Consider the following 15846-nt stretch of genomic DNA (forward strand, 5'->3'; position numbering starts at 1 on the left):
GTTGTCACAGCATCCACTCATAGCATGGACTGGATGGAGTACGGGTATATTAACTTTAGAAGTGATTGATCTGCTTCGTATCGTATCAATGACAGGACGTTTTGCATGGATTCCCCGCCGACAATAGTACCAAAAACGTGGATGTGAGCTGCATAACTAGTATATGTATTACCTCCACCTCCCACATTGAAGGGAATGATTTTTGTCAGTTGATACGGTTACCTCGACGCTCTCTCCAGGGTCTGTTGATCTTCCTTCGGCTATCATTGGGTGTTGCTCATTTTCAGCACTGCGCCATTGATCAAGGCAATGAGGCGCGGGCATCGCAGGTCGCATACGCCTATATGACTGGTATTTCAATATTGCGCACTCTTGGTTGGAGGATAAAGCGAGCAACCAACAATTTGTTCCAGGCTCACGGTGGCTGAACTCCGTATGCAGCCCCATTCCAATGGCTCGCTTCGTTTCGTTGCCGAAATTGTTGGCGGCCCAAGCGCTGGTCGGAGAAAGGGTGAGGGCATAAACAAGGGAGACAGGCCGTAGATGAGAAAAATTGTTACCAACCTGGAATTCAATGGGTGATGCGACCAGTTTGAAGTGCAATTAACACTCCGTGGGGATTTCAGATTGGCCAAGCGCTAGCCCCTAGCAACCGCAGTCCCCATCACGACGAGTATTCAATGAAACCGTATCAGGGATAGCAACATTATTCAACCGTGGCCAATGAATCAGCCTCGAAGATTCCATGAATGCGACAAGACAGTTTGCCAGTTCAGTTTAGGAGCGAGCAACAATAGACAAGGGGGAAGAGCAGAACTAAGGCTGGTCTGGTCTGCTTCCAATTTACGGAGTAGTCCAGGCGCGAATTCTTAAGTCAAGGTTTATCTCAATTGTTCTTTGTTTAATCTACAAAGCTTGACAATTCATTTGAAGGCTCTTTCTCGGCTTTTGGCTATTTGTAAATGAAGCTCATTTTAAGTAGTACTTGCATGCTCAGGTGGCCCAATTAAAAGATGTTGAAGATATCGAGCCTCGGGAAATTGGATGAATAGATTGGGCAAGTAGACTGAGACGAGTGCCGGGCATATTTTTAGGAATAATTTATTCCAAGGTTGTTCAGGGTGTAGTAGTACTTACTACTAATTACTACACTCAACAGCTGGGATGACTCCAGATTATGTGGATCCATCCGATGTTCGACCTGCTCTCCGGGCTAGTAATCAGGGCCACCTGCAATGCCGCGACTTGAATAGATTTTCTACATACTTCCAACGTGTTTCTACTGCCAAATGTATCCATTCAAGTTGAACTCTAGTGTTTCAGGGTCTGGTAGGTACTAGTACTAACTTCCAAGGTTGAAGGGACTCGGAGTAGCCCTGGAGTAATATATACCTATATATATCGCCCTCTATACTACAACTGCTAAGGTAGTGTGCCCTTCCTCCCCAGGGCTCCAACTGGCACGGAACACTGAGAAAGGCAAGCCGGGTATATGTTGATCTCGGCTGGTGCATAGAATTTGGCTGTTGTACTACTGGTGGTGGTACTCAGGCTGTGGGGAGCCCACGTCATTGCAGCCCTTGCAGGTGGATGCGATGCACTTCCGAGACACTGCAGTAACTTGCCAGGCTCATGAGTTGATGGGTTTTAAGGTTATTAGCAAGTACTTCGCATTCAAACAGTAACAATTAATCAATTAATCAATTAACGAATTAATGAATTCCCTCATTACTCCTTGATTTCTTCACTCGCTGACTCATCCAGTCAGGTGATCGGCCGCGCAGGTCCGGTGCAGTCTGCATGAGAGAAGTACTAGCAATGGTAGTAGTAATACTAGTAGTAGAAGTGTAGTGTTAAGGAATAATATACCTAGGAGTATTTCTGTTAATATTCACTATATTATATCACTTTACATGACTGAAATCCACTGTGTACAGCCCCTGCTACTAAGGATTCTATTTTCCTACGGGAGTCCGCAGTGGGGGTCGGCTAAGCCAGGGCTAGGGTGATGATGGGATGAGATGCACATAAGTATGGAATTGGGGGGGAGAAATATGAAATATGGAATACGAAATAATCTAGACATCTAGTATAGTAAAAAAGTATATATGATAGTATCTACTCTATACTATATACTAGTATAGTGTATAGTATACATGCTAGTGAACTCGAGATAGTATATATGCTAGTGATACTGTAGTATACGTAAGAGTACTACTGTACTCTACACTGTAGATAGACATGGTATTCATAGATCAAGAGATAAAGTGAATATTCCTAGAATATAGAATATAGTAAAGAATATATTCTAGTATCCCTAATCCAAGGCTACCAAGTATACTAGGTACATTCCATTCCACCCTCACCACTGGATCGGCTCTTCGCTCCATCCAGCATCATCACTTCGCCTCTTCCTCTTTTCCCTCCTCTTCTCTCTCCCCCCCCCAACCAAATCCTCCCCCCAATGTCGCTTGTTTCTTTCCCAATGACCTCTTTCTTCCATCCCCCTTCCTCTTGATCTTCGGAATCCTCGAGGAAATGCGTCTCGCTTGATCCGTGCTGTCCCTGCCGACCGCCTCGTCATTGTCACGTCCCAAAGCCCCGACGAGAACTCCCGATCTGCCTCTCTCCCTCCTCTCCTCTCCTCCCCCTTTCCCTCCCCCAACTCTATACCTTCGGGGTCTCGCGAGGGAATCACTGTTTCCCTCCATTTGAGTCTTAAATCTCCCCCCGAGTCTCGTCCGCCTCCTGGCAATCCCCCCCGCGATCAATCGGACTGAAGACTGCGACTCCTTCGCCCGCTACCGTTCGTGTGACGGACGGCACTCCTCCGTACACAAAATGTCCACGCCCTCCACGGCCACTGCAACCCATCCAACTCACCAGCATTACGGTTATCCTCATTCCTCATATCAGGCGACTACCTCATATCCGGCCTCCACCACCACCACCACCACCGCCGCAGCAGGGGCTCGCCTGCCGAACCCCTACGGTTACTCGGTACCTTCACCCACGACCACAACCCTCCCTTACGCCCAGCCCGCGCGAGTCCCTCCCGCGACCTCGACGCCCTCAGCCATGGCTTCCATGCCGAGTGCCTCCAGTGCTGCCCCGTCGCAGGGTTCCCGGCGCAAGAAACCCGATTGGGGTGAGTTCTACAAGAATGGTCTCCCCAAGGAGGTCATTGTGATCGATGATAGCCCCGGTCCCGATGGCTCCAAAGCGACCGCGGCACCACCACCGCCTCCTCTCCATGGTGCCTCAACATCGGCTGGTCAACCTTCGGTCTCAGAGCCTGCAGGCAAGAGGCGACGAACCGGAATCGATAGCGCCTACGACATGGGTTACTATGACCGACCGTCTTACTCCATCAACCCGCAGCAGTACGGAGACAACCACCAACAACCACAACACCAACAGCACCAGCAACATCAGCAACAACACAACTCCTCCAACTCTCTCTCGACGGATCGAACCACCTCCTTGCATACCACTGCTCCTACGTCGCTGGGTTCTCAGGGTAGCTCCAACGGTAGCGCCGGGATGTACCACCCGCAAGATCCCAGTATCGGCCAAAAGCGCAAGCGAACCACCCGGAAATCCGCCCGGGATGAACAGAAGCGCCGGGAACTCGAGACGGTCAGCGATGCCTACCTCAGCTATGTTCCCCCACCCAAGCCTATAATCAAGTCGAAGGATGTGCCGGTCCCCGTGGTTCGTGACGTAAGTTTCCACCTTCACACTCAGCTGATTTGGAGGAGGGAAAATTGAGTGAATTGAACTAACACACCAACTCCCAACAGTTTGCGGCCGCCCGACACGAAAAGTACGACGATGACGATGGTCACTATATTGTCACACCCGATGTGCCATTGACCGATCGATGTGAGTGGCGCGCAATGTGTTGTTACCCTTGCTTGTGCTGACTATTCCAGACTCAATCATCAAGCTCTTGGGCCAAGGCACTTTTGGTAAAGTTGTTGAAGCCTACGACAAGCAGCGGAAATCGCGTTGTGCCGTCAAGATCATTCGATCAATCCAAAAGTACCGAGATGCCTCTCGGATCGAGTTGCGCGTGCTGTCAACCTTGGCCTCCAACGACAAGAGCAACCGTAACAAATGTATACATCTTCGCGACTGCTTTGATTTCCGCAACCATATCTGCATCGTCACCGATCTGCTTGGTCAGAGCGTTTTCGACTTCCTCAAAGGCAATGGTTTCGTTCCATTTCCCAGCAGTCAGATTCAGCAATTTGCCCGCCAATTATTCACCAGTGTGGCCTGTGAGTTGATCCTGACCAGACGTTCGTGGCGATTTATACTGACCTTCTCCTAGTCCTTCATGACCTCAACCTCATCCATACCGACCTGAAGCCCGAAAATATCCTCCTCGTCAGCAACGCCTACCAGACCTTTACCTACAACCGTACCATCCCTTCCTCCTCCCACGCAAACCCCCGGAACGCTCGTCAACGGCGTGTTCTTCTCGACAGCGAGATCCGACTGATCGACTTCGGTTCCGCAACATTTGATGACGAGTACCATTCCTCCGTTGTTTCCACCCGTCACTACCGAGCCCCCGAGATCATTCTGAACCTGGGATGGAGTTTCCCTTGCGATATCTGGAGTATTGGGTGTATCCTGGTGGAGTTCTTCACCGGCGATGCCCTTTTCCAGACACACGACAACCTCGAACATTTGGCTATGATGGAGGCCGTTATTGGGACGAAAATCGACTCGAGACTCGTGCGACAGGTCGTGCAAGGCCGAGCCGGTAGCCACAACTCGGCAGCCAAGTGAGCAGAATTCACAGTATGCGAGACTTTTCTTCAAAGACTAACGATCCCAGGTATTTCAACCGAAGCAAACTCGACTACCCGAACAATGAGACGACTCGTGCATCGAGGAAGTATGTCAAAGCGATGAAAGGCCTCACCGTAAGTGTCACCTCCGGAGCCAGTCCACCAAGTATTCCACTGACCATTCAAAAGGAATTTATTCCCACCAATACCCCTTTCAACCGTCAATTCCTTGACCTGCTGCAGCGCATCTTTGTCTACGACCCCAAGAACCGTCTCACGGCGAAGGAGGCGCTCAAGCATCCTTGGTTCAAAGAGAGTCTGATCGATGACGGCACCGAAGCATACCGCATTGGCATGGGCCTGCATCGCCAGGGCCGTGGGTAATCAGACCGGTTAGCCATTTTGCATTGAGCATCCAGCTCTCAGCTCTTCCAGCATTTGGCGTCTCTCGGGTCCTTTTCAGGATAGACGGTTCGTTTTTTTGGGGGTTTTAGGTTTAATTATTCAACCGGAGGGGATTTCACGGTGGGCGGGTCGGTGTTCTTTCAGGGAAAATGACGATTACGATGGTGCCCTTTGTTCTTCCACACTTTCTACTCTTTTTCAAACCTCAGCAACGGTTTTCTCCCCCTTCATGGTGCTGGCCGAAGCATCTCACGCGATGGGAGCGCGGTATCTTATGGTTTTTATCTATTCATTGTTTCTGCCTATCTTTCCGGCGCAGGTTATGTTACTGGTTGTTTGCATCTGCGTTTTATCTGAGTAGCCATGGGGCATTGGAGATTTCCCTGGCGACATTCTTATACCATGTTGAACGGTGATATCTGGGCGTCTGAGTGGAGTGGTGGAGATGTATATAGGCATTGGCCTGGCCGGACTCCATTATCATTGATTCTTGCGTTCCTCCTTTTTGTAAACAATAACAATAGAAGTTGTCAGCCGTGATGATCAGTGATTCAGATTCGCACGTTTCTCTGGGTGTCTGTAGTACTCCTTGCGTGTATCATCATCTCGTAATTGCATTCGACTGTCTCCCAGGCTACTCCAGGCCACCAGTGCAGTGCCAGTGCCAGTAGTTAGTACGTCAGAGCGAACCAGTCATGCAGTAACTAACTAGTAGTTAGCGTCAAGTCTGAGGTTGATAACCTCGGACTCGGACTATTCTCCGAACATCTTCTCATTTATTACTACTAACTACCACCTACTCCAATTCCAAGTCCACTCCAACTCCAACTCACCTCCAACTCTGGTAGTATATCTACCTCCCCACCCCAATGCATGCCACTGCACACGGGCACCCACACCAAGTCCTTGCAATATGAGTTCACACGCAAGCACAATCGATGTAACAGAACTTACAATCCCCACATTCCACGCCGCACTGCGCGAGGGGCGCACAACCATCACCGCCGTAGTTGGCGCATATCTATCCCGCATCGCCCAGCACGACCCAACAATAAAAAGCCTTATAGCAATCAACCCGAACGCCCTAACCGAAGCCGCCGAAAAGGATGCCGAGACTGATCGTCTCCTCCAGCGCAATGCGGGCAGTACTAGCACTACTGCTAGACTCCCTGCCCTCCACGGCGTCCCAGTCCTCCTGAAAGACAACTACACAACCCACGACCTCCCCACAAGCGGCGGCGCAAAAGCCCTAGCCACATTAACCAGCAAGAGGGATAGCAATGTGGTACGAAAGCTCCGGCAAAGCGGCGCTATAATCCTGGCCAAGGCCAATCTCCATGAATTCGCCCTCCACGGAACAACAACATCCTCGCTCGGTGGGCAGACCCTCAATCCCTACGATATCACCCGAACACCGGGCGGATCATCTGGCGGTACGGGAGCTGGATTGGCGCTGAACTTAGGCATGGTGGGATGTGGGACTGATACGGTTAATTCGTTACGTTCGCCTGCGTCGGCGTGCTCGATTGTTGGGTTTCGGCCGTCGGTTGGTAGGGTTGATGCAGAGGGGATTGTGCCGGTTTCTGAGACGCAGGATGTTGCGGGTCCAATGGGGAGGTGTGTGGGTGATGTGCGTGTCTTGTTTGATGTGATGAAGGGGGATTCACTTTCGCAGGCAAGTGAGACTGAGAGTAAGAGTGTGTTTCGAATTGGGATTTTGGAGGAATATTTCCATCTGGAGACGCCGCCGTCATCATCCTCCAGCGATGCAAACTTGGAATTGGAGCCAGAACTCGTCGCCGAAAATGCTATCGTGCAAGATGTTACTCGGAAAGCTTTATCTCTGATCTCCTCGGCGCAAGACCCATCAAATACCAATGTCAACCTCGATATCAGCATCACCCTTGTCCCTATCCCAGCCAGCAACCATAATGATGTTGACTGGAGCGCATCCCACCTCCTCAGCAACGGAGACACGCAAGCCTTTGAATTCAGAGAATATCTAAACGAGTTCCTTCAATCGGATCAAATCTCATCCCCGCACACCTCCCTCGAAAGCATCGCTTCAAGCGGAGAGTACGATCAAAAGGCCGTGACAGATGTATTCACCCTCCCACTCAGCGACAAACACAGATATTCGCGCCAAAGCTCAGAATACCAAACTCGACTCACCCTCATCGAATCATTAAAGAATTCTGTCCGAGAAATCTTCACCAAACACGACGTCGACGCCCTTGTATACCCACACCAGCGCCACTTTCCTATAAAAATCGGGCCGACGATTCAGCCAGCCAGGAATGGGATCCTTGCTGCTCTGACGGGTAGGCCTGCTGTTTGTATTCCAGGTAAGTTCAAGCTTTTTCTATAATCGACTTCCCTTCTCAGGAATGAGGTTAGAGAGGCATGATGCTGATGCTATTGCTAATGCGTTACTTGTTTATAGCTGGATTCAGTCCTGCTACACCCGATGCCCCCCAGGGTGTACCGATTGGATTGGAGTTGATGGGGCGAGATGGCGGAGATGAGGTGTTGTTGGAGCTGGCTGAATTTATCGAGGGCATTCTCTCGGCGAGAAAGATTCCGCATTTTAATAATACAGGTGGGAGTCCTTCAAGATAAGGTCACTTCGATAGCTGGTGAGACCATGATACCACTGCTATTAGTACTAGTAGTCAGATAGAGCCACCGCCGCTGGCACATATTGGAATGATTGTACGAAAATGATGTATTCCGAAATAAATAAACTTTGTACTTGTTATAAATCTAAATCAAGACGATCTAATGTAAATGCAAGCACAGCAAATGAAATACCCCAGAGCAACGCCAAAAGCAAGAAACTATCTGTCTGTCCATCCACCAGTAGCGCTCACTCACCTATACTATATTGTCCATCTACATACCCCGGTTAAACTCAACCATCCCAGAAGAACCACCCTTCTCCCAGAACTCCTCCTCCAAACTGGCCGCAGAAATAGCCTGACGCTGGGGGAAAGCCGCCAAAGCCAAGGGCAGCGCAAACAGCGAAGTCGTCAAAATAAGACCCAGATTCACAGGAAGAACCATTCGAGGCCGCGCCTTCAACCACTCAGTCTTCTCCAACTTAACCAGGATAAGAGGAGGCACGACCATAATAGGTGTAGCGTTCAACACACGGCTAATAGCCGTCTCGCCAACGGCCAATGTAGCAGCCTTCTTACTCTTACCCAGACTCTCGAGGGGCGGGGCGTCGTCGCCCAGGGCTTCGCGCTTAGCGCGCTCCTCGGCGAGAGGATGGGGTAGACGTCGATTCCTTGACGGATTTCCTCGCCGCGCATGAGGAAGACGTTTAAGGCTGAAGCGCTCGCGACGGCGGCGAAGGGCACCAGGCGGGATAAGATGAGGCGGGTGTTTGGGGCAATACCCTTCAAGCGGGGGACGAGGGCGTTCAGACCCAGGGCGACGGAGCATGAGGCTGAGACGGCCATGAGGTAGGATTTGGCGATTTGGGAGGTGGAGAGGGGGGTTGATTTGTTGGCGTTGGCGTTGTTGATTGCGACGTTTAGTGATTGGTTGGTGATTTGCCAGAGGAGGGTTCCGGTTGTCTGGGGTGGAAGGTTAGCACAATGTTCGACTCTGAGATAGGCCTCTTCGCACTCACCTGAAGACCTGGGGTAAGCATGCCGCCAGTGACGACCAGGTTGGTCAGAACGTAGGCGGACATGCGGAAAGGGAGCGTGACAGCCTCTCCGGTGTCTGTGATAGAGAATAGTCAATAATGGAGTCCTCTGGGCAAATATCTCGCGGTATATCAATACATACCCGGGTGCAGGGTCGAGTCAACAACTTTCTTGGCCGCCCACAGATCCGGGGTCATGACGGGGATCTTGTTCTGCTTGTACGAGGAGATCAGAGTCTTGGCCTCTTCCAGGCCTGCGGACGAGGTCAAGAGCGTCCTAAACAAATTCAATTAGTCCCTGGTACTACTAGTACTTCCACACGCCAGCCACAGAGTACGGGCAGACTCACCGAGGGTCAGAGAGGTCAACGGCATGGCGGACACGGCCCCAGTAGCTCTTCAGATCATATTGGGAGGATGGCAGGTCCCGGGAACCGGGGAGTGAGGCAGACATGGCCTGTCTAGAAACGAAGGACGAGTTCGAGTGAAAGAGAGAATGTGTGACAATGACTCCAACTTTCGACTTGCGGGGGAAATTGGATTTCTTAATTTTACGATAACTAAAAGGCGGTGAGGGCGATAAGCCGACTCGAACCGCGGACTCTTCGGGGGCGTTTCCGATGGATTTCCAAGGATTGAGGTGATAGGAACGGATTCTATTGGGTCTCGGAGAGAAGATGGAAAAGTAAAAAAAGTAAAAAAGGAAAAGTAACAAAAACAGGAAGTACATAGGTATCATCATGAAGGGGGTGGGAAACAATTAGGAAAATAATCGCGGGAGGTGGCCCGACTAAGTAAAAGAACCCGGCGTGAAGAACAAAAGAGAGGGGGTCGTCAGGACTCCAGTATATAAGTTAATGCAGCCACGGTAGGGCTACCGGAATCGAAAGGATTTGTGTGCTAGAGGCGATGGTGGGCCGCCACCGTAGCTTGATCGGACGCGGTTTTGTCGGGATGGGGTTTGGTCACAAAAGAGACACACATAGAAAGAGGGCAGGTTGGAACGCTCTAATCCAACACACTTAGTGTGTAGCCAATGCGTACATGATTCACTGGGGGATGTTAGTATGATCTTGTTCAGGGTGGGGGGGTGATAAGTGCAAGTAAGCTATTGCCCGAGAACTCACCATTGAATCATCAGATGACCGCCATTGTCCATTGAGCGACAGACGCAGCGCGTCCCGTTGCTAGGATTGCTATGGCGATCGGTGCTTGGTGTGGCTAGATCGGGGTCGGTCATAGTTGTGGGGGATGGGTTGGATTGACGGTGGTGGATATCAAAATCGCTATGAAGGCGAGGAGGTGAAGAGCGAAGATTGGCAAACGTATGTGAAGATCGTGGCATGCGAGCAGTATACCCGCCGGTTGAAGGTCTCGCTTTTGGAGCTCGGCCGCGCCCTTTCAGCACTTGGCGCAGCGCATGTTGAGCGTCGCCGCTATCCGAGTCGTCCCCGGGGAGTGCCTGCGAGGCAGTGCTGCCTCTGGTGTATGAAGCATCGGAGTGCAGCAATGAAGAGTGCCGTTTCGGTGTTCGTTTCACGGCCTCGGGGGATCCGCGGTAAGTTGATCGACCAGTACCTCCCCGAGAAGATCCAGCCCAGGGAGACATGCGACCTGAGTGCGAGGAGCCTACTGTAGAAGTATATGAGCCCTTGGAGGGAGGTCGAGAGCCGGAGTCGCTGCGAGACAATGGCGGACGATTTTCGAAAACAGGAAATGAAGATTGCGATCGATGAAGGACTGGATACTCTGAGTACTCTGCTGGGTCCACCTCACTTTCGGTAGCAGAGCCATCGAGGTCCATGCCCGTTAAGGGATCAGTCAAACTGGTTGGGTTCTGATCTGTAGGCTTCATCTCAGCCTTGGCGCGACCATCCGAGCCAATGCTGAGCACGATGGATCGGGAGCGAGTAGGAAGGCTCGTTGCAACAGAACTAGATCGACTGAGAGGTGCTGGACGCATAGTCTTGACGGGAGAGGAGCGGCCTGATGCCCGGCCCTTGGAGGGACTCTTGCGAATACCGTTCGTCGAAGCCATCATGCCTCCAGCTTGACTGACAGGCCGTGATGCAGAGCTCGTAATAGCCGTATGGGTAGCACTTCGAGTCAGTCCTGGCCGTCTCCCTCGCGGTGTGAAATCGTCGTCTTCGTCCTCTTCCGAAAGACTTCCGAATGGTCTTGGGGGTCCTCCCGGCTGACCGAGGGCACGGCGCAGCTCCTCCCGTTTATATTCTTGGGTTTGGTGGTAGTAAGGTTGTCTGATACCGTTGAGAGGTCTTCGTTCCGGGGTGAGTTGAGGTCCACCAAATCGTCGAGCGGGTGAGCTGAGAAACATGGCTGGGTCTTCTGCCTTGGCGACAGGCACTCGCGGGGAGGTTGAGAAGGGGGCGGGGAATAATGCAGCATCAGTTGGAGGAGCGGAGGAGATGCCAAACGCTCCGTGGAAGTCAGGCAGATCCATGGAGCCATCGATGGCGGGCAATTGGGGGAAATGGGTGTTATTGAGAGAAGGGTAGCTGGAGGGTTTCTCAGCATGAGCACTAAGACCGGTGCTGGGTAAAGGGATATCGTTGGAGGCCGTAGCATGCTGGTTCTGAAGAAGATGGCTCTGGTCCTGATCTTGCTGGTCCCAAAAGAGTCGTTGTTGCGGAAAGAAAGGCGAGCCCGTCGAATCCAATGAGGCCAGCTGGAAGAGGTCCGGTGAGGCCTGGAGGTTTCCGAACATTCGGGGCGAGGTTCCTAGCAAACGGCTGGGTGTCTCCAAATGTGCTCCTCCTTCTCCTGCTCCCCCTCCAATCCGTGGTGTAGCTCCCCTGCCGGCACCGGTCAGTGGCTCAAAGTCCGGAATCTTCCTTCTTGAAGCACTGGTCGGAGGAGGGGTCTGCATCGAGGCGGCCGACTTTGCCGAGTCCACGGTCCGCGGACCATCCTCACTCATAGGGTCTAAAGGTCTCCCAGGGCGAATCCGTCTGACGGTATCGGTTTGGTCTGGGTGAAGGCCTAGCTTCTGGGGCGAACGGAGGAACTCGGGGCTGGAGGCATAAGGGTCGGCGGTGTCCCAGGTGACCCGGGGATCGAAGAAGCTAGACTCGAGCTTGGGAGTGAAAGAATCGAGGGGTTGGGTGGTGGGCGTTCTCGTGGGAGTTTGTGGCTCGCCAGAGGGATAGCTGAAGCTGAACATGGCGGGGTGCATTAGCATCATGGTAGTGGAGGATGCCGGTGGGAGAGAGCATGGCAGAGAAAGCAAAAGACAAAAGGTAGAAGCCAGCACGATAAACCCAAAGACCAAGTAGATTCTGCTAAGGCACAAGACACAAGACACAAGACAAGTAGGAGTTCCCCGCACAGGAGGAAGGGGTAGCTGGTACATACCTGTGGACAGGGGGATCCCAACTCATGTCAGCAGGGCCCAGCAACCATGGGCCAAACAACCTTAAGGAGAGTTAAGGAAGGAATGCTCGGCAGGGAGCATTGAAGTTGGTGTGTGTGGTGTGGTGTGGTGTGGTGTGGTTTATAGGAGGAGGAGGAGGAGGTGGTGGTGGTGGTGATGGTGGTGATGGTGATGATGGTGATGATAGGAGTGATGTAGTGTGAGTAGAGTATGAGTATAGTTATGAGATAACTATGATTACACTCGGTTGTGTAGAGAGTGTAGAGAGTGTAGAGTGGTGGGAGTAAACTGAAGTGTTTTTCTTTTCCTTAGTTGGTCCAGATCGGATCTTTCTTTTCTTCTTTTCTTCTTTTCTTCCGTGGGGACTTTTTGTCATCCGATCCACTGCGTTTGTGCCTGGTTCCTGCATAAATCTTGCAGGTACCTGAAGGCTGACTGGTACTTGATATCTATGTCTACAACATTTACACCTCCATTTACTTACATTTACTTGCAGTACTCTGCACTGAGTACTTTGCACTGGATACTCTGAACACTCTCCTCTCCTCAGCTCATCTTACTCTCTTTCAGCTGCGCCAGGACCCACGACCCCCAACCCTCCGAACCCCGATTGGCGCCCACTCTCGAACGAGGGAGATGAGATTGGCCTTGGCTTAGTCTGTTCGTACTAAACCTAGTCCGACGGGAGCTCTCTCGACTCTGGAGCACTCTGGAGCACTCATGACGACATTCATTGCGTGCCATGTCAGCAGTGCCAGTACCAGCAGTGCCAATAAACCTCGATACCTGTATATCTCCAAGGTGACCTACTCAATGCTGTAAGTACTACTCGTACTACTTGTACATATACTACTTACACCAGTGTCCACTGGATACAGGAGCTCTCCTACCCCTGCATCCCTTATCCCCGGTCCCTGATCCCTGATCCCTGAATCCCCCCCTTGCTCTGTGCAAACCGGTTTCCCAGGCCGCTGGTTCAGCCTTCAGCCTCGCTTGCCGGTTGCTTGTGATACCATGAGTAGTACTAGTACTAAGACTATCCTAGTTAAGCTCCAATCCCTCTAGGGCTCCCATTTTGCCATAAACCAATACGATCGGAAGCCCTTTGCCTTTTGCCGATCATGGCACAAACGGCGTGGTGCAAAGTCAATTGCCATTACCTTAACTTTTAGAGTACAGACAGAGCAGACAGGATATTAGTAATATTATCATAATACTAAAGCTAATAATGAAATAATTCTAATATTTTGCATCTCTCATACACTTCTACCGTGTATAGCTATAGCTATAACTATAACTATCACTATCACTATCAGTGAGGCTCTCGCTGCCAAGACTTCCGCGGAGACACCTCACTTTCACTTTCACCTTCATCTCTAGCTTCATCCACCTCCACCAGGGAAATGCCGGTCGCATCTGAATGATCCTTTGTCCGGGGCAGATACTGTTTCTGCCCTTTCCACTCTTTGTCCTTCTCTTTGCTTCTTTGATCTTTGCCGCTTTATCTGTTTGCCATCCCTATCTCCATCCCTACAGCATCCCACACCATGCCTCCCAAACGTACAGCTCCACGCAATTCCGGAGGGCAAAAGAATCGTCGCAAGAGAGCTCGTGCGAAGAACTCGGGAAGCTCATCAAATCCACAAAATGAAGCCCCTCTTCATTCATTGCTCGGGGGGTCTGACAATCAGCCACTCTCAAAATTGAATCGCCCACGCCCAAAGGGCTCGACCAAGAAGAAGCGGGGGAAACATATCTTTCTAGAATCCGATGATCCCCTTGAAAAGGTCAGTTCCAAACTTAACCACAAAACTCCTACCAAAGCAAATTCTCTAACGCGACTAATACAGAACATCGTGGACAAGTCCCCCATGCCAGACGGCTATACCTTCGTCCCAAAAGGCGATGTGTACATCACCAGAAACTGTCGTATCAAAACCAAAGAATCTGACCAAATGGTCTATACAGTCTGGGTAAGTCCATTCTCCACCCCCACTGGCACCAACCACCCATGCTAACAAAAAACCAGGACAAAGCCGGTAAACGCAGCTTCGGAATCCGAGTCCCATCCTCGATCCATTCAGAAGTCCTGAAAACAGCCGCTGCAACAGCTGAATCCCGCGCCAAGGCCGTCAAAACCAACGACACAAAGGTTCTATCACGCGGGCGCCAACTCCTGCGCTCAGAATTCCCGTTAATGCCAGCGGCTACGTTGGATATTGTCATGAATCATGCCTTCCTCAAGGGCTCCGGCCGCGTCGGTCGCACTGGTATGACAACTGATAAACGCAAAGCCTCGCTGGCCGTGGAAGCTCATATCAGACATACTCACACGCCTTATGATTCTCTTCTCGATGGCGGGATGGAGCGGAGTGACGCCCGTAAAAAGGTGTGGCCGACCGTCAAGGCCATCAAGAAGTCGTGGGAAAGTGGTGGTGATGCTAAGGGCGGAGGAGAGCAATGTGAGGATAGAGAAGGGAGTGAGTCTCTCAGTGTGATATCGATATCCTCGTCCTCTTTGCGGGCTGAATCTGTGCTATCTGTGGAGTCTGTGGAGTCTGTCTCAGCCGCATCTATGGAATCCTTGGAATGGATTTAGGAGTCGGGGATCTTGCATTGTATTGCATCGCATTTGGTAGGATTACTACAATCACCGCCCTACGTATTGGGACATGTCTGATATGAATCGTGAAGTTCTAATATGAAATAGGTAGATAGTAATATTGATAATGAGAACTATCTCCTTCGCCACAAATATTGGCTCTCAATTATGTCACCAGGCAGCAATAGTCACATCGGCCATACCATTCCACTGGGATGAAAATGAGTTACTTCCTATGCATTCACTCTCAAAGATGCACCTTTCTAAACAGCCACTCGCACTTGAAAATGATCATGCATCCACGGCAAACCAGGAAACCATCCCAAACCCTGAGCGTCGTGAATCATCTCAATCATAAAATGCAACCTCCAATCCGCAATAACCAGCGCATCCTGCCGATCCATCGAAAACGTATCGATTATAATCAGCAGCACCAAGTTCCTTCTCACGGGTCGCTGACTCGGATAAGAAAGCCGTGTCGGTGGGATGGGGGCTTGAACACCCGTGCGAATGCGCGCGCGTGCCGTCCGCAGGATTTCCAGGTCCGGCATACGTCCCGGTACCGGGTTACGGATTTCAATCTCAAATGTGTGTCGGAAGACTTGGTTGTTTCCGATGTAGCCGCGTGGAGCTGTGGTGCCCGCTGCTGCTACCTGGATCAGAGATTGAGGGGGCTGTTGGTGGTGCTGGGGAGTGTCGATGTCCATTGCGTCTGGGTCCATGGGTCTTTGGATCGGGTATAGAGATGAGGATGGAGATGGAGATGATACGGAGGCAAGGTGGGTCCAGGCGAGGGCTTCAGTGTTGGTGGTGGATTGGGATTGAGAGGTTGCTATGGTCAACGCGGAATTTCGGACTAGATCTGCGCGGGATTGTTCTGGGGTTGGTCGAGCGTGGGGTGAGGGTTGAGCTGTCACTCTGTTCAAGTTGTTTACGGCTCGATTGTTGTAGATGCTGTGGTTGCTGGCGTTCAAGGATGTCTGTCCGGTGA

General features: G+C 51.3%; 6 protein-coding genes across 6 annotated transcripts; 3 read left to right on the forward strand and 3 right to left on the reverse strand.

Moving 5' to 3' along the window:
• Positions 1-2841: 2841 nt before the first annotated feature.
• N7509_011598 (putative protein kinase (Lkh1)) lies at positions 2842-5186 on the forward strand (the record flags this gene model as incomplete). The annotated part of the gene is made up of 6 exons (XM_056636235.1): positions 2842-3723; positions 3804-3885; positions 3936-4283; positions 4337-4796; positions 4850-4937; positions 4992-5186. 6 exons carry the CDS (start codon positions 2842-2844, stop codon positions 5184-5186), a joined length of 2055 nt encoding a protein of 684 aa, XP_056482265.1.
• A 934-nt stretch (positions 5187-6120) lies between these two features.
• Positions 6121-7826, forward strand: N7509_011599 (amidase; the record flags this gene model as incomplete). Its single annotated transcript, XM_056636236.1, has 2 exons — positions 6121-7552; positions 7651-7826. The coding sequence occupies 2 exons, from the start codon at positions 6121-6123 to the stop codon at positions 7824-7826; spliced, it is 1608 nt and encodes a 535-aa protein (XP_056482266.1).
• Positions 7827-8099: 273 nt separating this feature from the next.
• N7509_011600 (Sideroflexin FSF1) lies at positions 8100-9316 on the reverse strand (the record flags this gene model as incomplete). Its single annotated transcript, XM_056636237.1, has 4 exons — positions 8100-8788; positions 8841-8939; positions 9006-9139; positions 9213-9316. The coding sequence occupies 4 exons, from the start codon at positions 9314-9316 to the stop codon at positions 8100-8102; spliced, it is 1026 nt and encodes a 341-aa protein (XP_056482267.1).
• Positions 9317-9736: 420 nt separating this feature from the next.
• N7509_011601 (PHD finger domain protein) lies at positions 9737-12043 on the reverse strand (the record flags this gene model as incomplete). Its single annotated transcript, XM_056636238.1, has 2 exons — positions 9737-9914; positions 9990-12043. 2 exons carry the CDS (start codon positions 12041-12043, stop codon positions 9737-9739), a joined length of 2232 nt encoding a protein of 743 aa, XP_056482268.1.
• A 1757-nt stretch (positions 12044-13800) lies between these two features.
• Positions 13801-14852, forward strand: N7509_011602 (DUF2293 domain-containing protein; the record flags this gene model as incomplete). The annotated part of the gene is made up of 2 exons (XM_056636239.1): positions 13801-14226; positions 14283-14852. The coding sequence occupies 2 exons, from the start codon at positions 13801-13803 to the stop codon at positions 14850-14852; spliced, it is 996 nt and encodes a 331-aa protein (XP_056482269.1).
• A 266-nt stretch (positions 14853-15118) lies between these two features.
• Positions 15119-15577, reverse strand: N7509_011603 (uncharacterized protein; the record flags this gene model as incomplete). The annotated part of the gene is made up of 1 exon (XM_056636240.1): positions 15119-15577. The coding sequence occupies one exon, from the start codon at positions 15575-15577 to the stop codon at positions 15119-15121; it is 459 nt and encodes a 152-aa protein (XP_056482270.1).
• Between the last annotated feature and the right edge of the window lie 269 nt (positions 15578-15846).

The sequence above is a fragment of the Penicillium cosmopolitanum genome, assembly GCF_028827165.1.
Source record: "Penicillium cosmopolitanum strain IBT 29677 chromosome Unknown utg000011l:1.0-3548175.0:1.0-3550911.0, whole genome shotgun sequence".
NCBI classification, from domain to species: domain Eukaryota; kingdom Fungi; phylum Ascomycota; class Eurotiomycetes; order Eurotiales; family Aspergillaceae; genus Penicillium; species Penicillium cosmopolitanum.